At 35.8% G+C, this 21,571-nt stretch overlaps 1 protein-coding gene across 1 annotated transcript in view; it reads right to left on the bottom strand.

Annotated features, from left to right (window-relative positions):
- The window catches only part of BBOX1 (gamma-butyrobetaine hydroxylase 1), a 74,229-nt gene that overhangs the window by 11,587 nt on the left and 41,071 nt on the right, over positions 1–21,571 (bottom strand). The window contains exons 5-6 of the mRNA XM_065882174.1: positions 13,583–13,688; positions 8,407–8,603 (exon numbers count right to left, since the gene is read on the bottom strand). Of these exons, the coding sequence (XP_065738246.1) occupies positions 8,407–8,603; positions 13,583–13,688 (303 nt within the window). The remainder of the gene's footprint in view (positions 1–8,406; positions 8,604–13,582; positions 13,689–21,571) is intronic.

Raw genomic sequence — 21,571 nt, 5'->3', positions numbered from 1 at the left:
TTGAAAAAGAAAAGCAGAGCTGGAGGAATCAGGCTTCCTGACTTCAGACTATAGTACAAAGCTACAGTCATCATGACAGTATGGTACTGGCACAAAAACAGAAATATAGATCAATGGAACAGGATAGAAAGCCCAGAGATAAACCCATGCACATACAGTCACCTTATTTTTGATAAAGCAGGCAAGAATATACAATGGAGAAAAGACAGCCTCTTTAATAAATGGTGCTGGGAAAACTGGACAGCCACATGTAAAAGAATGAAATTAGAACATTTCCTACAGCGTACAGAAAAATACACTCAAAATGGATGAAAGACCTAAATTTAAGGCTAGACACTGTAAAACTGTTAGAGGAAAACATAGGCAGAACACTCTATGACATAAATCACAGCAAGATCCTTTTGGAACCAGCTCCTAGAGAAATGGGAATGAAAACAAAATTAAACAAATGGGACCTAATGAAACTTCAAAGCTTTTGCACAGCAAAGGAAACCATAAACAAGATGAAAAGACAGCCGTCAGAATGGGAGAAAATATTTGCAAATGAAGCAACTGACAAAAGATTAATCTCCAATATATACAAGAAGCTCAGGCAGCTCAATATCAAAAAAACAAACAACCCAATCCACAAATGGGTGGAAGACCTAAATAGACTTTTCTCCAAAGAAGATATACGGATTGCCCACAAACATATGAGAGGATGCTCAACATCACAAATCATTAGAGAAATGCAAATCAAAACTACAATGAGGTATCACCTCACACCAGTCAGAATGGCCATCATCAAAAAATCTGCAAACAATAAATGCTGGAGCAGGTGTGGAGAAAAGGGAACCCTCTTGCGCTGTTGGTGGGAATGTAAATTGATACAGCCACTATGGAGAACGGTATGGAGTTTCCTTAGAAAACTAAAACTAGAACTACCATACGACCCAGCAATCTCACTACTGGGCATATACCCTGAGAAAACCATATTTCAAAAAGAGTCATGTACCACAATGTTCATTGCAGCTCTATTTACAATAGCCAGGACATGGAAGCAACCTAAGTGTCCACTGACAGATGAATGGATAAAGAAGATGTGGCACATATATACAATGGAATATTACTTGGCCATAAAAAGAAACGAAATTGAGCTATTTGTAATGAGGTGGATAGACCTAGAGTCTGTCATACAGAGTGAAGTAAGTCAGAAAGAGAAAAACAAATACCGTATGCTAACACATATATATGGAATCTAAAAAAAAAAAAGTTTCTGAGAAACCTAGGATCAGGACAGGAATAAAGATGCAGACATAGACAATGGACTTGAGGACAGGAGAAGGGGGAAGGGTAAGCTGGTATGAAATGAGAGAGTGGCACGGACTTATATATACTACCAAATGTAAAATAGATAGCTAGTGGAAAGCAGCTGCATAGTTACAGGTAGATAAGCTCGGTGCTTTGTGACCATATAGAGGGGTGGGATTGGGAGGGAGGGAGGGAGACACAAGTGGGAGGAGATACGGGGATATATGTATATGTATAGCTGATTCACTTTGTAATAAAACAGAAACTAATACACCATTGTAATGCAATTATACTCCAGTAAAGCTGTTAAAAAAAAAAATCACTCAATAGCTAAGTGTTTTTTTCTTTTCGTTTTTGTTTTTTTGCCTCTGTTCTCTAGCCCTGAAGAGTCTGCACCCATATTGTGTCACAACAAAATGGTAATTTGTCATAGGGTTTTAAGGTAACTTTTTTTTTAATTGTTGTATTCAGCCCATTTATATTTAATGTCATTATTGATAAGGTCATGTTTAAATCTACAATCTTACCATTCATTTTCTCTTTTTTCTTGAATTTTATTATATTTTATTTTTTATAAAGCAGGTTCTTATTAGTTATCCATCTTATACATATTAGTGTATGTATGTCAATCCCAAACCCCAATTCATCCCACCACCACCACCCACCCCCCTGCTTTTCCCTCTTTTTGTCCATACGTTTGTTCTCTACATCTGTGTCTCATTTCTGCATTTCAAACTGGCTCAGCTGTACCATTTATCTAGATTCCACATATATGCTTTAATATATGATATTTGTTTTTCTCTTTCTGACTTACTTCACTCTGTGCAAAAGCTTTTAAGTTTCATTTGTTCCCATTTGTTTATTTTTGTTTTTATTTCCATTACTCCAGTGGGTGGGTCAGAAAAGAACTTGCTGTGATTTATGTCAAAGAGTGTTCTTCCTATGTTTTCCTCTAAGAGTTTTATAGTGTTCGGTCTTACATTTTGGTCTTTAATCCATTTTGAGCTTATTTTTGTTTATGGTGTTAGGGAGTGTTCCAATTTCATTCTTTTACATGTAGCTGTCCAGTTTTCCCAGCACCACTTATTGAAGAGACTCTCTTTTCTCCATTATATTTCCTTGCCTCCTTTGTCATAGTTTAGTTGAGCATAGGTGCGTGGGTTTATCTCTTGGGTCACTATCCTGTTCCATGGATCCATGTTTCTGTTTTTGTGCCAGTACCATACTGTCTTGATTACTGCAGCTTTGTAGTAAAGTCTGAAGTCAGGGAGTCTGATTCCTCCAGCTCCGTTTATTTCCCTAAAAACTGCTTTGGCTATTCCGGTCATTTGTGTCTCCATACAAATTTTAAGATTTTTTGTATGAATTCTGTAAAAAAATGCCATTGGTAATTTGATAGGGATTGCATTGGATCTGTAGATTGCTTTGGGTAGTATAATCATTTTCACAATATTGTTTTTTCCAATCCAAGAACGTGGTATATCTCTCCATTGGTTTGTATCATCTTTGATTTCTTTCATCAGTGTCTTATAGTTTTCTGAGTACAGGTCTTTTACCTTAATAGGTAAGTTTATTCCTAGGTATTTTATTCTTTTTTTGCAATGGTGAATGGGATTGTTTCCTTAATTTCTCCCTCTGATCTTTCATTGTTAGTGTATAGGATTGCAAGAGATTTCTGTGCATTAATTTTGTATCCTGCAAATTTACCAAATTCATTGATTAGCTGTAGTGGTTTTCTGGTGGCACCTTTAGGATTATCGATGTGTAGTATCATGTCACCTGCAACAATGACAGTTTTACTTCTTCTTTTCCAATTTGTATCCTTTTATTTCTTTTTTTTTCTCTGATTGCCATGGCTAGAACTTCCAAAACTCTGTTGATTAATAGTGACAAGAGTGAACATCCTTGTCTTGTTCCTGATCTAGAGAAATGCTTTCAGTTTTTCACAATTGAGAACGATGTTTGCTGTGGGTTTGTCAAATATGGCCTTTATTCTGTTGAGGCAGGTTCCCACGGTTTACCCACTTTCTGGAGAGTTTTTATCATAAATGGGTGTTGAATTTTGTCAAAAGCTTTTATTGCATCTATTGAGATGATCATATGGTTTTTATTCTTCAAGTTGTTAATATGGTGTATCACATTGATTGATTTGCGTATATTGAAGAATCCTTGCATCCATGGGATAAATTCCACTTGGTCATGGTGTATGATTCTTTTAATGTGTTGTTGGATTCTGTTTGCTAGTATTTTGTTGAGGATTTTTGCATGTATATTTATAAGTGATACTGGTCTGTAATTTTCTTTTTTTGTAGTATCTTTGTCTGGTTTTGGTATCAGGGTGATGGTGGCCTCATAGAATGAGTTTCGGAGTGTTCCTTCCTCGGCAATTTTTTGGAAGAGTTTGAGAAGGATTGGTGTTAGCTCTTTTCTAAATGTGTGATAGAATTCTCCTGTGAAGCTGTCTGGTCTGGGGCTTTTGTTTGTTGGAAGATTTTTAATCACAGTTTCAATTTCATTACTTGTGATTGGTGTGCTCCTATTTTCTCTTTCTTCCTGTTTCAGTCTTGTAAGCTTATACCTTTCTAAGAATTTGTCCAGTTCTTCCAGGTTGTCCATTTTATTGGCATAGAGTTGATTGTAGTAGTCTCTTAGGATGCTTTGTATTTCTGTGGTGTCCGTTGTAACTTCTCCTTTTTCATTCCTAATTTTATTGATTTGAGTCCTCTCCCTCTTTTTTTTGTGGTACGCGGGCCTCTCACTGCTGTGGCCTCTCCCGTTGTGGAGCACAGGCTCTGGACATGCAGGCTCAGCGGCCATGGCTCAGGGGCCCATCCGCTCCATGGCATGTGGGATCTTCCCACACCGGGGCACGTACCTGTGTCCCCTGCATCGGCAGGCGGACTCTCAACCACTGCACCACCAGGGAAGCCCAGTCCACACCCTCTTTTTCTTGATGAGTCTGGCTAATGTTTTATCAATTTTGTTTATCTTCTCAAAGAACCAGCTTTTAGTTTTATTGATCTTTTCCATTGTTTTCTTTGTTTCTATTTCATTGATTTCTGCTCTGATCTTTATGATTTCTTTCCTTCTACTAACTTTGGGTTTTGTTTGTTCTTCTTTCTCTAGTTCCTTTAGATGTATTGCTAGATTGTTTATTTGAAGTTTTTCTTGTTTCTTGAGGTAGGATTGTATTGCTATAAACTTCCCTGTTAGAACTGCTTTTGATGCATCCCAGAGGTTTTGAATCTTCATATTTTCATTGTCATTTGTCTCTAGGTATTTTTTGATTTTCTCTTTGATTTTTTCACTGATCTCTTTGTTATTTAGTAACGTGTTGTTTAGCCTCCATGTGTTTGTGTTTTTAACGTTTTTTCCCTGTAATTGATTTCTAATCTCATAGTGTCATTGTCAGAAAATATGCTTGATATGATGTCAATTTTCTTAAATTTACCAAGGTTTGATTTGTGACCCAAGAAGTGACCCATACTGGAGAATGTGCCATGTGCAATTGCGAAGAAAGTGTAATCTGCTGTTTTTGGATGGAATGTCCCATAAATATCAATTAAATATATCTGTTCTATTGTGTCATTTAAAGCTTGTGTTTCCTTATTAATTTTCTGTCTGGATCATCTGGCCATTGGTGTAAGTGAGGTGTTAAAAGTCCCCCAATATTATTGTGTTACTGTTGATTTCCTCTTTTATAGCTGTTAACATTTGCCTTATGTAGTGAGGTGCTCCTATGTTGGGTGCATATATACTTAGAATTGTTATATCTTCTTCTTGGATTGATCTGTTGACATTATGTAATGTCCTTCCTTGTCTCATGTAACATTCTTTATTTTAAAGTCTATTTTAACTGATATGAGTATTGCTATTCCAGCTTTCTTTTGATTTCCATTTGCATTGAATATCTTTTTCCACCCCCTCACTTTCAGTGTGTATGTGTCTCTAGATCTGAAGTGGGTCTCTTGTAGACAGCATATATATGGGTCTTGTTTTCATATCCAGTCAGCCAGTCTGTGTCTTTTGGTTGGAGCTTTTAATGCATTCACATTTAAGGTAATTATTGATATCTCTGTTCCTATTACCATTTTCTTAATTGTTTTGTTTTTGTTTTTGTAGGTCCTTTTCTTATCTTGTGTTTCCCAGTTAGAAAAGTTCCTTTAGCATTTGTTGTAGAGCTGGTTTGGTGGTGCTGAATTCTCTTAGCTTTTGCTTGTCTGTAAAGCTTTTGATTTCTCCATCGAATCTGAATGAGTTCCTTGATGGATAGAGTAATGTTTGTTGTACGTTCTTTCCTTTCATCACTTTAAATATATCGTGCCACTCCCTTCTGGCTTGTAGAGTTTCTGCTGAAAAATTAGCTGTTAACCTTATGGGAGTTCCCTTGTATGTTATTTTTCCCTTTTTGCATTTAATAATTTTTCTTTGTCTTTAATTTTTGTCAATTTGTTTACTATGTATCTCAGCGTGTTTCTCCTTGGGTTTTCCTGCCTGGGACTCTGCGCTTCCTGGAGTTGGGTGGCTATTTCCTTTCCCATGTTAGGGAAGTCATTGACTACAATCTCTTCAAATATTTTCTCAGGTCCTTTCTCTCTCTGTTCTCCTTCTGAAACCCCTATAATGTGAATGTTGGTGTGTTTAATGTTGTCCTAGAGGTCCCTTATGGTGTCTTCATTTCTTTTCATTCTTTTTTTTTTTTTTTCTGTTTTGCAACAGTGGATTCCATAATTCTGTCTTCCAGGTCACTTATCTGTTGTTCTGCCTCAGTTATTCTGCTATTGATTCCTTCTAGTGTATTTTTCATTGCAGTTATTTTATTGTTCATCTCTGTTTGTTTGTTCTTTAATTTTTCTAGGTCTTTGTTCTTTAATTCTTGTAGGTCTTTGTTAAACATTTCTTGCACCTTCTCGATCTTTGCCTTCATTCTTTTTCCGAGGTCCTGGATCATCTTCACTATCATTATTCTGAATTCTTCTTCTGGAAGTTCGCCTATCTCCACTTACTTTAGTTGTTTTTCTGGGGTTTTACCTTGTTCCTTCATCTGGTACATAATCGTCTGCCTTTTCATTTGGTCTATCCTGTGAATGTGGTTTTTGTTTCACAGGCTGCAGGACAGTAGTTCTTGCTTCTGCTGTTTGCCCTCTAAGTTAACTTTTAAACAGTGAAAGCTGTCCTGTTAAAACTGGGAATCTCAGGAGCTATTTTCTTTTTCCCACCTCAATGACCTACTTCTCAGGGTATGTTATTATGAACTAGGATTTATTTTTGACATGTGTCTTTCTCTCACACCATCATTCAATCTGTCATGAAAATATGCTGTTTCGATATGCAAAATATATCCCCAAGCAGACCCTTCTCCATACTGCTGCTATCGCCACCTGGACCACTCATGTTCAAGTTACCCTCATTTCTGACCTCTGATAGTGTAGGAGCTTCCAAGCTGGTCTTCCTGCTGCTGCCCTTGCTCTTGTACACTATATTCAGCACAGCAACCATGGTGATCCACTTAAAATGTAAATGACTTTATATAAATATAGATGCCTCTCTTTTGGTCAAAATCTTCCAGCAAGCCCTTTTTTCACTAAGAATTAAAGCTAATGTTATTACAATGACTAGTAAGACTCTATATAAACTTACACCCACCTGGCCTCCTTTTGTAATACTATCCCCCCATTGGCCTCATTGCTGTCCCTTGAACACACCCAGCATCTTCTTAGGGTTATCCTAGGAACTTTTCTCTAGCTGCTCATCTTCTGGAAAAACTCCCTCACTCCTTTAAATTTTTGCTGAAATATCGCCTACTCAGTAAAGCTTATCCTTGACACACTATTTAATGATACAAATTTTATCCTCCCTAAGTCTTTGGCTCTACAGATTCCCCTATCCTGCCTTACTTTTCCTGTTTTCTTAAGCATTTAAAATGTTTTAATAGTCATTGCAATTTAATCATATATTTTAAAATTCCTGATTCTCCCCTCCCCTATTAGAAAGTAAGCTACATGAAGGCAGGAATCTTTGTTTTGTCCACTGATGTATCCCAAGCACCTAGAAGAGTGACTGGCTTCAGTAAATATTTGTTGAATGAATAAATGAAGATCATATGTGTATATAAGAAAGCTGAGTTAGTATACTGAGGATTTGATTATTTATTAAATGAGTTTATTTTCATATTATTTGGTTATTTCTCCTAAAAGAAGAATACAAACTCATTTATAAAATTGGAAAACACCCCAGCATTCATTAACTGAGGTTGGATTAAATAAAACATGTCCTATAAACACAATGTAGGATAATTCTCATATAAGAGAATACATGTGTGGTCCTTGTAGATACTTTAAAAATTATTGTGAAATAATGTTAAATGAAAAAAGCACACAAAACATTCTGTGTAGGGAATATATGAGTTTTTGGCATCAGTCTGGGGAGATGTCACTGTTTCATTCTCAGCCCTTGTAGTTTGGGTGAGCCTGACCTTACTCCAGAGGTGAACATGTGATCCAGGGACAGCCAGTCAAAATTCTCTGACTTCCTAGCCGTGGTGATTGCTTCCAGTATAGACTTGAACACATGTTGAGCAGCGAATCTACATCTTTGTGTTAGCTATTGGGAAGTAAGTGTTTTCTGTGTGCTGTGATTACCAGCTCTAATAACAATGAAAACTTGGAGCTTCTATTGATTATCTTTGAAAATGAAGCCAACACAGAGGATATGTTGGCTAAGAGGTGAAGGAAAAAAAGAGATCAATATCAGATGACATTTTAAAACTCCTGGACCTACCTAATTTGAGTTATATTTTTTTCACTTCTGAAAGGGTCCTGATTAACGTACAATCACACTGATTATAACTCTGTAGAACTTATATTTTTAAAATGAAGTATACATGAAGTCTTAGTTACTCTTCTTATATTGATTAAGAACAGGGAATTTGATAAAGAATTTTTTTAATGGTGATAGTGTTATTTTTTCCTCTTTCATTCAAGAACTGGAGTAAACAGTTAATAAAAACTAAAGTTCATGAGTTAACTGAATTTTTCTGTTGTTTAAGCTTTAGGTTAATGAAGCATTTGCTGTCAACAGTTTTACTGCTCTGACAAATTTAGAAACAGTACTTACTCTATAATTTTGTGTTTGGATTGTACGGAGAAATCGCAGTAATCCACTCCAATGTCTGTAAAGTCCACAAAGGTGGAGGACAGAATCTGGAATGCCCAAGGATTTTTTTCCTTGAGCTTTTGGCATACGTTAAATCCATCTACAATTTCTGAATCACCCCCAGTGACTGTTTGCTTTATGCAGTGCAGAAGCTGAACCTATGAAAAGAAACAGAGAACTATGTTTTAAAATGGTATGCACTTAACATTTTTGACATTTTTAAGGAAAGATTCATAAAGGTAATTGAATTAAAATCAGCAAACCTTTTATATCTGTCTCTTTGGTGACAACAGAGAAAGAGGTTAGGGAGAAAAAGTTGCTTGTAATCAATAATTTATAGTTCAAACATTGTTACAGTTGAAGACAAGGGCACAGGCATATAATGTTCATTAGTAAACAAAAGGCACAGATCATAAGAGCAGTGATCTTTTGAGTAAGCACTCTGTGTTGACTTTACAGAGGTAGGATTTAACATGGGCAAAGGAGGATGGATAAAATTTTGGATACACAGAACGGAATGGCAAGAGCTAATCAGGTGGTAGTGTTGATGGGTATGCAAAAATGCATACTTCACTGGGTCTCAAAAAGTTTGGCTATGGTAGAGGGTCACAACTGGGAATAGTAGATCCAGCTGGAAAGGTAATCTAGGATTTCATCAGGAGAGTCTGGAATGTCAGATGAAAGATATTGGACTTTCTTGTGCACAGAGGGGAATTGTTAAAGTCTTTTGAATATGGAAGTAATGTAGTCAAGACTGAGTTGGAAATTATTAGTCTAGTGGTGTTGACAAGAGATACATTTTTTAAGGGGGGAAACTAGTGAGAGAGTAACTACTTGAGAATCTAATGCAGTAGTTCAAGCATAATGATAAGGGAATGAGGAAGGATGTGGCTATGAGGATGAATAAGCCCAAGGTACACTGGGAATGAGAAACCAAAAGGAATGTTAGTTACTTTTACTAAGAGTTAGGGGAAAATGTTTAACATTATTTCATTTTGAAAAACTAAATGTAGTAATATTTTAACAATATTCTTCTGAATGGAGCTGATTTGTTTTCCTCGGTTATATGATTCTTTTTGGTAAGTCAGCATGGGTGGGTGATTTTGAATACCTAAATTTTTTTTTTTTTTTTTTGCGGTACGTGGGCCTCTCACTGTTGTGGCCTCTCCCCTTGCAGAGCACAGGCTCCGGACATGCAGACTTAGTGGCCATGGCTCACGGGCCCAGCCGCTCCGCGGCATGTGGGATCTTCACAGACCGTGGCACGAACTTTTGTCCCCTGCATCGGCAGGCGGACTCTCAACCACTGCGCCACCAGGGAAGCCCTGAATACCTAAATTTTTAATACCTAAATTTAGACAGTAATTTTTCTGTTTAAAGAAATTAACACTATTTAGCTTAAAGAAACTAATACTATAAACTAAAACTTCCTCTTTACTGAATAAAATAAAAATAAAAGGCAGTGTCTGACAGTTCTTGTAGAAAGGAAGAGGCAAATATGATCAAATACTCGGACTAGGGGGATATCAGTATAAGGGGGGAAAATATCTATTTGGCTTGGTTATCTCTGTAGATGGCTAGGGCAGTGCTGCTCATTAGAACTTTCTGTGTTGATGGAAATGTTCTTCTGTGCTGCCCAATATAGTAGTCCCTAGTCCTATACAACTACTGTGCACTTGAAATGTGGTTAGTGTGACTTAATTAGCTTAAATTACAATGTAAACAATCACAGATGACTAGTGACTACTACATTGGATAGTGCAGATCTAGAACACAAATTCTGCCTCCTCCCAAGTCCACACAAAATTTCTCAATATTTAAAATTTTATACATACTTGATCTTAAATTATGATGTTATAATGCATATTTATTAATTACTCACAACAGTCCTTAGAATTCGATAATTTCATCTCCATTATATAGATGAAGAAACTGAGAGTCAGGTGTAAACACTGGCCAGCTGGTAAGAACTCTGCTAATACATGGCAAAGCTAATGTTCAAACCTCAGCCTATTTGCTTCAAAGTCCTCATACAGCAAGTTCCTTTCCTGTAATAGGAGAAGTCCCTTTATAGTACTCTTACTAATTTGGTATTATGTGGTGTGTGTGTTTATGTGTTTTGTAAACTTAACGTTCCATTACAGGTTGATAATACCTTATTTTCTGCTATTAGGAGATAACTGATCTAAATGAATAATGGTTCAGTCCTTAAACTTATGCCATTTTTTTTAAGCTTGAAAAAATATGTGTATAAGCTGACCAAGTCATTGTAGAGAATTATCTCATCGCCAGGGTAATGAGGGGTGAAACAGCATGATTAAAAAGAAGATGAAATGGAAATATCAAACTCAAGCCTTCCAAACTCCAAGAAGGCAAAGCAATAGCATAACTTTGTCTTTGGGAGAATCTGAGTGTTCTTTAAATCCTTTTATACTCTGCCATAATGAAGTCACAGAATATTGCAAATACCAATCTTAAAAAAAAAGGTCAGCTGATGTCTTTTACATGTGGCAAGGCCAACTAATAATCTTCTTTTGTACATTTACATTTTAATGCCATCTTATGAAAGAAAAAAAAGATGGAGCCAGACAATACTTTCATCATGAATTCAAAAGGTAAATACACACCTGATGTGTATAAAACCAAATTTGATGTCATGTAAGTCATTCAGAACCAAAAATATTTTCTTTTTAAATGTTACTTTATGGCAGCATGTGACTTTTGGCCCAGACAAAGACAGTGAAGGAAGCAACATCTGTGTTTCATTAAAGATGTCTCCTTATCCTCCCCCACGTGATTGAAATTGATCAAACTGAACTCTTAACAGGTAACTCATTATCCAGATCATTTCATCTGTACTGAAAAGAGCATTGATTTATTTTATTTGTTATAAAAGAGCTCAAACTTTGGTTTAATCCCTGAATAATTCAAAATGGAAATTTAAACAATAGCACAAGCAGGTGGCTACATTTTATTCATTATTTTACCAGAATCTAGACATTTCAGGAATCATTTTTTATTTAAAAATCTCCTATCAGATCACTTAGATTTGGATATTGCACTTGCTGTTAGAGATTGGTACAATTTTGTGGCATTTTTAAACCTCTTTTTGGCATATTTATTAAGTCTCTATTACATGCAAGGTGCTGGGTTAAGTCTTGAAATTTATGGAAGTATGATTCAATTCCTGTATTTCAAGAGTTTGTAATATATGACAATGTCTATAAATAAACAACATTTTATAGAAGTTATGGTAATTAGAAAGTCCAACTCAAGATCCCTATGGTGTGGTGAAAAAACTTGATGGAGGCCTGGTTTCAAGTTCAAGTTCCCTATTAATCAGATGTCACCCTGTGAAAGTATTTAACCATGCTGGGTACCATTTCATCATTTACCATAAAAAGACATGATGTCTCCTGTCTACCTTAAAGGAATTCTAAGAGGCATCAAATAAAGCAATATAAGTAAAAATGCTTTGAAAGAATATAAAATGCAGAAAAAAATATAAAATGCTATGAAAATGTCAAGCGTTATACTTCAGGGACATTTATGAAGTCATTTAATCCCTTTTCCATAGGCTTTTAATTTTAACCCAGAAACAAACATAAACTCATAAAAAGCAGATAATTTAAAAATTCAAATAGAATCTAGTTTTCTAGTCTAATTTTTAAAACTTTATTCCATTTAACTTCTCCAACCTGTCTTTGGCAGATGAACTGAGCTGATTAGTTTGGCTTTTAACCCTCAGGGTTTTAGAAAATTTCTGGACCACATTTAAAACAAATCACATTGTGTGCCTTCCCCTCAATCCCTACCCAAAAAGGTGACTATTGTGGGTCATTTCACTGTCATCATTTAGTTCAGAGAAATCATGTGGTGTTTTACAATCAACAAAATAAAATATGTGAAGGCAAATACTAGACTAGCTTAGTTAATACTGATGAGGACAATGGGTAACAAAGACACAGGGAAAATGTGTCCAGTCAATATGATGAAAAACACAGGAATTTTGATTTTCCCTCATTTCACCTTCATTAGCTAGAGAACTGCCCCAAATTTCCATTTACTGTTGAAGATATAAATTTCTGTGTGGCTATTTCATTTAGTCTCATTTAGCTCTAAAAATAGGAATAAAATATCTTTTCAAAGGTAGTTTCCTGACCATTTATTTCTTGGTTTAACAAAATGATGCTTTTGTAAAAATGTAGCTGGTTTAGTAAAATGGTAATTTTGTAACAATGTAGTGGAAGAGGAGGCTTCCAGAAAATCTGGAGGATTTGTGGTTCCATGGTGAACATCTTCTTGCTCAGTGAAGTATCTGATAGCTGGGAGAGTAGATGATTTCCACAACCAGACAGGGTTATTCTGCTTCTTGTATTCATACTCCTTTGTAGTACATCTTTGCAGCTTCTCCCATAAAAGGTGGCCTCTATTTCCTCACCCCTTGAATCTGGGCTAAACTTATGACCTGCTTTGACCAATAAAACATGGCAGAGATGACATTCTGCTGATTGAGGGGAGAGGATGACAGCTCAAATGGAGCAGGGGCAAGTCATCTCAGCTACCACCTAGGTCAACCAGTCCCTAGCAGACTCAGCAACTGCAGAACTACCCAGCTGAACATAGCCCAAATTGTAAAGACATGAGCTAAGTAAATGGCTGTCCTTTTAAGCTGTGAAGTTATGGAGTGGGGTTTTTTTTTTGCAGCAATAGCTAACTGATATGAATGGTGGCCATGTGACTTTGTGGGAAAAACTCTACATTGTGTTCCCTGGTTTTATTTTCTCTTTTAACTCTCTTGGGAATGGTAAATATTCAAAAAGACCTCAAGATATACCACTGTGGTAAAATGTCTTGGCAAAGCAACAAATGCCAATAGTTATTTCCAGGGAGAAATGAAGAAATGTTAAAACAAAACAAAACAAAACAAAACAAAAACATGAAAATCTTCTATTCCTTGGGAATATGAGGCTATTCAGGATTTAAGTACAGAGATTTTCTGAGTTTGGATTGTGTTTGGAGAAAGATCTACATAAGACAAATTAGCTAGTGAAACATATAATCTTCTAGGCTCAAAATGTAGGAGGATATTAGTCCTTGGCCTGCCTTGTGGAAAATATGTTGAGTCTCACCTTACCCCAGGTGGATGATGGAGGGCTGGATAATCAGTGTGAAAGCTTAGCTTCCCAGTTGTGTAAGCCACATTGTTTGCGTCAATTTTGTCTTGCACTTGCCAAGTGTGTCTGTAAAATACAAGAAACGTGTTTAAACAGGCTGTCACTAAGTCAGAGGAAATATGTTAGAATGAACTTGAGACATGGGGCAAATGGAAACTTCACTTTATGAAATAATTACCATAATGACTATGAGTCAGGAAAAGAGTCTGACCTTTCTTTGTCCAAAGTAACCGTTTCAGAATCAGCATCTCCTCATTTCTCTTCTCCTCTCCAAAAAAGAGTGCAGAATTTATAAAGAGGTGTATATGGGTGTAGGTTATGTATTTTAGTAGCTTAGTGCAGTTGAAAAAATGATTCATTGAGGCAGAATTTATAGAACATAAAATGAACCACTTTAAAGTGAACACTTCAGAAGCATTTAGAACATTTACAATGTTGGTAACCAACACCTCTTTCTATCTAGTTTCCAAACACTTCCATCACTCCAAACTAAAACCTCTTACCCATTAAGCAGTTTCTTCCCATTCTGTCCTCTTTCCAGTCTCTGGCAAACAACAATCTGCTTTCTATCTCTATGGATTTACCTCTTTTGGCTATTTAATGTAAATAGAATCATACAATATGTGACTTCTTGTGTCTGGCTTCTTTGACTTAACATAATATTTTTGAGATTCATCCATGTTGTAGCATGTATCAGTACTTCATTCTCTTTTATGGTTGAATAATGTCCTATTGTATGGATATACCACAATGTTTCTATCCATTCATCATTTGATGGACATTTGCGCTGTTGCCACTCTTTGGTTATTGTGAATATTGCTGGTTTGAACAAGTGAACATGTTCAAGAACATGCATTTATTTGAATAACTGTTCTCAAATTTTTTTGGGGGTAATACTTAGGAGTGGAATTATGGAATTATGTCATAATTATATCTTTAACTTTTTGAGGAAACACCAAATTGTTTGCCACAACAGCTGAGCCATTTTACATTCTCACCAGCAATGTGTGAGGGTTCCAATTTCTCCACATCCTCACTACACTTGTTGTCTGTTGTTTGTTTTTTTAAAATTATTTATAGCCATCTTAGTCGGTGTGAAGTGGTAGCTTGTGGGTTTGATTTGTGATATCCTAATGACTAAAGATGTTGAGCATTTGTGCTTGTTGGGCATTTGTATATCTACTTTAAAGAAATGTATTCAAGTATTTTTCCCATTTTAAAATTGTCTCTCTTTTTTTTGTTAAGTTGTAAGAGTTCTTTATATATCTGAGATACTAGATCCTTAGATACATGATTTGCAAATATCTTTGCCTCTTCTGTAGGTTGTCTTTTCATTTTCTTGGAATGTCCTTTGATGTTCAAAGTTTTTAATTTTGATGAAGTCCTATTAATTTATATTTTTTGCTGTTTTTGGTGTTATATGTATGAATCCACTGCCTAATTCAAGGTCATGAATATTTACCCCTATGTTTTCTCTTAAGAATTTAATGATTTTAGCTCTTTAATTGATCCACTTGGAATTATTTTTTTATAAGTGGTGTAAGAGGTCCCAGTTCATTCTTTTGCATGTGGGTATACAGTTGTCCTAGTACCATTTGTTGAAGAGAGTATTCTTTCCCCATTGAATGGTTTCAGCACCCTTGTTAAAAATCAATCAACTATAGATGTACGGGTTTATTTCTGCACTTTCACTTATATTCCATTAGTCTACATGTCTATCCTTATCCCAGTACCACAATATTTTGATTACTGTTGATTTGTAGTAAGTTTTAAAATCAGGAAGGGTAAGTCCTCCAACTTTATTCTTTTCAATATTGCTTTGGCTACTCAGAACCCCTTGCAATTTCCTATCAATTTGAGGATTGAGTTTTCCATTTATGCCAAAAGGCCGTTGGAATTTTGGCAAGGAGTGCATTGACTCTGTAGCCCACTTTGGTTAGTATTGATATCTTTAATTATATTATGTCTTATAATTCATGAATATAGGATGTCCTTCCATTTATTAGATCTTTAATTTCATTCAGCAACATTTTGTAGTTTTCATTTTACAAGTCTTTCACTTCCTTGGTTAAATTTATTCATAGGTATTTTATTCTTCTAGATGTTATTGTAAATGGAATTGTTTTCTTAATTTCCTTTTCAGACTGTTCGTTGCTGATATACATAAAACAACTGACTTTTCTGCATGGATCTTGTATCCTCAAACTTTGTTGCATTCATTTATTAGCTTCAGTAACTTTTTTGTGCATTCTTTTGGGTTTTTTACATACAGGATCATGCCATCTGGAAAGAGAGATAGATTTACTTCTTCCTTTATCATTTGGATGCCTTTATTTCTATTTTTTGCCTAATTGCTCTTGTCGAAACTTCTAGTACAATGTTGAATATAAGTGGTAAAAAACAGCATTCTGTCTTATTCCTGATCTTAGGGAGAACTTAATGAAGTTTTAATTACACTCTTGTAACTTCACTCAGATCAAGAAACAGAACTTTAAGTTCAAACATATGCCCTGTCCCAGTCACCATCCTTTCTCTCTTCTCTAGAATAACCATGACTGTGACTTCTATATTTATCATTTCTTTGCATTTCTTTACATTTTTATTCCCTGAACATGTATCCTAAGACACTATGTTTAATCTTGCCCATTAAAAACAATTGTTATGTCTTTTAAGTCTCTTAATCTATATGTTTCTCTTCCAGCCTATACTTCTTACAATTTATTATTTGAAGAAGGTAGTGAATTTGCCCTATAGAGTTCCTCACAGCCTGGACTTTGCAGATTTTATACTCATGGTGTAGTTCAACATGTTCCCTGTCCTCTGTGTTTCTCGAAAATTGGCAGCTAAACGCAGAGGCTTGGGTAGACTCTCTCTTCTCTATTTGACAAAACTGTAGATGTGATTGTGTTCTTTTATTACAAGGCACAGAATATCTAGATGTCTTTCTTTTTGTGATATTTGTTACTCATGCTCAATAGCTAGACCCACTAATTCACTGGGGATTCCAAATAGTGAAATACCAAATTAATAATTTCCTTTTTATTTATCAGTTGGAATACTTTTAAAAAGATTTGTTTTCCCTCATCTACTATTTGTTTACCCCATATAATAGCTTAAATAGGGATGATGAGATAAATGCTTGATTCTTTCCTTTATTTACCATTTTGCTATGTAATGGGTTAGTTTTCTACCACTCCAAGATGAATAATAAGTTTTTTAAAAAGTAACATCATTGATGAAAATAGATTAAAATTAAATAGAGGTAATGGTTTCACAACATTGCCAATGTACTGAATGACAGAGAAATGCACATGTTAAATTGGTTAGTTTTATGTTATGTCAATTTTACCTCTATTACCAAAGAATAGCTTGACTTAAACGTTATAAAAAGTTAATTAAAAAAATAACTAGAGATTACTTGCAATTCTGTGGCAAGAGAAGCAACCGTTATTCAGATTTTGTAAGGCTTTTCCTTGGAAGATTGAAACAATCGGTAATTGGAAGGAAGCTGTGTCTCAAAATAAACCAAAGCTGATTTGAAAATATGTCACTATACATGCATGCCATTTTATTGCTGTTATAATGTCTATTTGTTAATTTATGTTCATATTAAGTCATTTTCAATAAATATATATTGAAAAAACTTATTCTATTCCAGGTATTGTTTTAGCATTAGTTCATATAGTAGGGAACAAAAAGGACAAACAAGTAATCACCAAATCTAATATCAGATTGAGATAAGTGCTATAAAGAAAATAAAGCAAGGCAAGGAGATAAGGTTTGGGGCCAGGAGAACATCATGGTGGAAATGATGCTTTGGGAAGTACTCTAGAAAGAGCTGAAATTTTTCATAGAAACCTGAATTAAATAAGGGAAGGAGAAATGTGAATATCTGAGAGATGTATTTGAGGCAGAGGAATCTGAAATGAAAAGGTTGGGCTTCTTCCCCATTCTCTGGGACTGAGAATGAAACTAGCTATTTTGCTCTGTATTTTTTTTTTCTCATTTAAATTTAAGGTGGAAAGCCTGGTATAACTTTCATTAAAATTAAAGAGCCATCCATATGTGGGCATGAACTGGAAAGAGACCTAGTGAAAGGAGAAAAGGGTATGTATAGCCTGCTGCAACTCAAGTATGAGTCAGGCAATCCATTATATTGTTGTGACTATAGCCAAGAAATACATGTTCGCTATGAAGTTCATGTCACTCCATGGTCCATATATAATACAGATTCAGACTATTGTCAACGTCAGCATTCCAAGAATAATCTACATATAGGAAGGGATTTAGGATACAAAAAGAGTAATTTCATCAAATTATAAAATATATAATGTCTTCTAAGAAGATGATGCTGTTGACACTGTCAGGAGGAAATGACTTTATTTAGATTTTCTGTCAAGAGTGATGATGGTTTTGCTTTGATCCATCTACATTCTCTTTCCTGGTTCCTCCTACGATCAAGGGTAAATGAACTGAGTTTTGCTGTGGCCAAGAGCTGGCTGAGATTCAAGGTGCAAGCTTTAGGCAGGGAACAGATCTTTTCTTTGACACTAACTGCTTTCTACAGGGATGGGGCTTGTGACTTGGCTTCTTCAAAGCGGTTCTCCAGCCCTCTGAGCTAACTGGCAGGGGATGGTAAACATTTTATAGCCCTAAAGTGTCTTAGGCACGGTATGGGATGTATAGCCTAAAAGTCTATGCTCACACGTAATGATAAATCCCAGGAAAGGAGTTTGCCAGTTCCAATCATAAAACCTTCTCTTAATAGTTATAGCATAAGTCTGGAAAAATCTTAGAAATGTCATTTGATTTACCTTTCTACCTCCTTATAGAAATGAGTCATGCCAGGAAGGCTTCTATGACTCTAAGCTTTCACTTATCCTTCTCAAATCCAAATCTCCAATGAAACATAGCAGAAATAAATGCAAGCATGATCCATTGGCCTGTGTAGAAAGAATTTTTTAAAAGTCCGCTTGTGGAGCCTTAGTGAGATTAGGGTGTACTTACATGCACCTTTTATTAGTGACATATTCTTAGGTTGTTCTAAGAAAGGAAACAACTCAAGCAGATTATCAGGAGCTGTCATGCAATAGAGGTGCAGGAGCAGATTGTTCTAAAGTGGAAGAAGCAGGCTCAGTATAGCATCTAAATCTGATGGTGTAGACTTGCTTGTAATTGTACTTGGGGCAGGTAATTGTCACTGTACAAATAATACTGCTTTTGCCAAAGATGTTATTAAACAAGCCTAAGTATTTTCACTGAGCTATTCATGTCATTCTCAACATTTAATTAGAACTTTCCCTATTTTTCCTCATCTATTCAAGAATTTTGTCAAAATCTTCTGTACATTAAAATCATGATGTTAAGGTAGCACTGTGTTTCATGGAATTGGTTTGAATGCTAATTTACTAGATTCACCCTAATCTAGACGGCCAGTCATAGATACCATGGCATTTCATGATATTAATAGTGTTTTGTGACAAATTTGAATCCTTCAGTATTTATGGAATGCTGAAATTTTGTTTTCACTAGATTTTTTCTTTATAACCTGGGTGATAGATTTTATACTCTTTTGGTTAGTGGCACACACTTGGAAAATCATGCTGAATTTATTTGTAATCTTTTTCTTTTTTGAAGTACTATTTATATGAAAAGATGTTCTAAACCTGCAACCTGGATTTATTGTCCCCAGCAGCTACAACCTCCAATGTTGACCTGCTGCAAACTCTTATTGTCAGATATAAGAAAGAATGCCTTTTTTGAACATCATTACTTATCCCATTGTATCAAAAACATAATGTTCATATCTTATTTTTATTTTTTAAGTTTTAACATGGAAAACGCTCTCCTAGCTAAAATAAACCAAAAAAATTTATAGTTAACCATCTAAAGGAACACATATTGCTTATTATTTCTAACTATAGTTGTGATGCTTCCACATGTGACTTGCTAGATGCCGTCACTCATCAGACATCCAGATATTTATTTTTCCATTATCATTTATTAGACACATACAACAGGCCAGGAACTGAGGATGCAGAAGTGAATAGAATAGTCACGGTACTTGCACTTCATGGAGGTTACAGTCTATGCAGAAGACATATTAGTGTGATTTATCTTCCAAAGCTAACGTACAAGGTGTTATGAGAGTAAAGAAGTGACAGTCATGTGGGGACCTGAAGATTGAGTAGGATTTACTTAGAAGGCTAAAGGACATTGCAGGCAGAAAAAAATAGCTTGTGAGAAGGCCTAGTGGAGGGAAAGAATATGATCTATCAGAGGATGTGAGAGATGAGCAAGGAAGATTTGCTCAATGGCTATTCTTGGCTTCTCTTCAAATTTCTGCTTCCCTATAGTCCTGTAAAGTCTTACAAAAAAAAAAAATCTCATTACAGCAGGGAACTGAACAGCTCCATAAAACATAAAGATATGAAGTAAACAAGGAGGATTCTGGAATGTTGGTGGTGACAAAGTTTTTAATCTCTCTGAATTCTCTCTGCAAGACATCTAGAGTACAAACCCCAAAACTCAGTGACAATATCTAATCAAAATTAGGTGACAAGATATTTCCATGAACCCCCAAAATGAGTGAGTATAGAGATGGGCCTTCCAAAGCAACTGTGTAGGAAGAAGCAGAGGGAAGCAACTAGATATCTGATGGACCTGAAAAATTCCCAAATTACTGACAGATATTCACTGGAAAGTGCAGTAGGGCAACTTGAGAATGGTAATTAAAGCTGGGAGGGGATTTTGACATTCCACTATAGCTGAATACAAGAGGTCTATAATAAGGAGTTGGAATAGTCTGAGCACCATGAACTCTAAAATCTTACCAAATTCCCTTCCATGATAAAGCTTCCTTCTGAGAAAAAGATCCTATGTTGAGCATTACAGGGACAAAGGAAAAAGGTCTAGATGAAAGTAAAGGAGAAGGACTGGGAGGTCTTAGAACGTTATTGCCCATAATTTTGAAATATAGCTTAAAACCATAACTTATAAAAGGTTTCTGAATCACATCTCCCTTTAATAGTTAAGAAAACACATTTTATATAAAGATAAGCAACATATAAATGATTAAGGTTTAGTCTCATAGTTAATTTATAAAAGAGAAAGAAAAAATAGTGAAATAGCACACCTACAGAAAATACATCATTGATAGAAGGATATGCCCCTAAAAGGTGAAAAATATATTTTTTTCTGTTTCTAACTTCTATTTTCTACTTATAGCTACTTCTAATGAATCCAGAAGACGTTGGTACAATGTATGAAAGAATAACTTACATAAGAAGCAGAAACTCAAAAATGGGATGACATACTCAGAAAAGAAAAAAAATTAAAAATAATTAGAAAATGAAGACTAAATTAGAAGAAATACAAGATCAAATAAGCATAACAAATAATGCCTTTGGATGACTACAGGATGAAAGGGAGGAAAATTTAAATGTCAAAAAAAAAAAAAAAGAAAGAGATAGGGGACCCACAAGGTGGCCTGAGGAGTAAGATGTGATCACCTTACCCTCCAAAAATACATCAAAAATACATCTACATGTGGAACAGCTCCTACAGAACACCTACTGAACGCTGGCAGAAGACCTCAGACTTCCCCAAAGGCAAGAAACTCCCCACATACCTGGGTGGGGCAAAAGAAAAAACAGACACAAAAGAATAGGGACGGGACCTGCACATCTGGGAGGGAGCTATGAAGGAAGAAAAGTTTCTACACACTAGGAAGCCCCTTCACTGGCAGAGACGGGGTGGGTGGGAGGGAAGCTTCAGAGCCATGGAGGAGAGCACAGCAACGGGGGTGTAGAGGGCAAAGCGGAGAGATTCCTGCACAGAGGATCGGTGCTGACCAGCACTCACCAGCCCGAAAGGCTTGTCTGCTCACCCGCCGGGGTGGGCAGGGGCTGGGAGCTGAGGTTCGGGCTTTGGAGGTCAGATCCCAGGGA

The sequence above is a fragment of the Phocoena phocoena genome, chromosome 8 (genome assembly GCF_963924675.1).
Source record: "Phocoena phocoena chromosome 8, mPhoPho1.1, whole genome shotgun sequence".
Classification (NCBI taxonomy): Eukaryota; Metazoa; Chordata; class Mammalia; order Artiodactyla; family Phocoenidae; genus Phocoena; species Phocoena phocoena.
The sequence above is the reverse complement of the archived record's forward strand: the minus strand, read 5'-3'. Positions and strand labels throughout refer to the sequence as shown.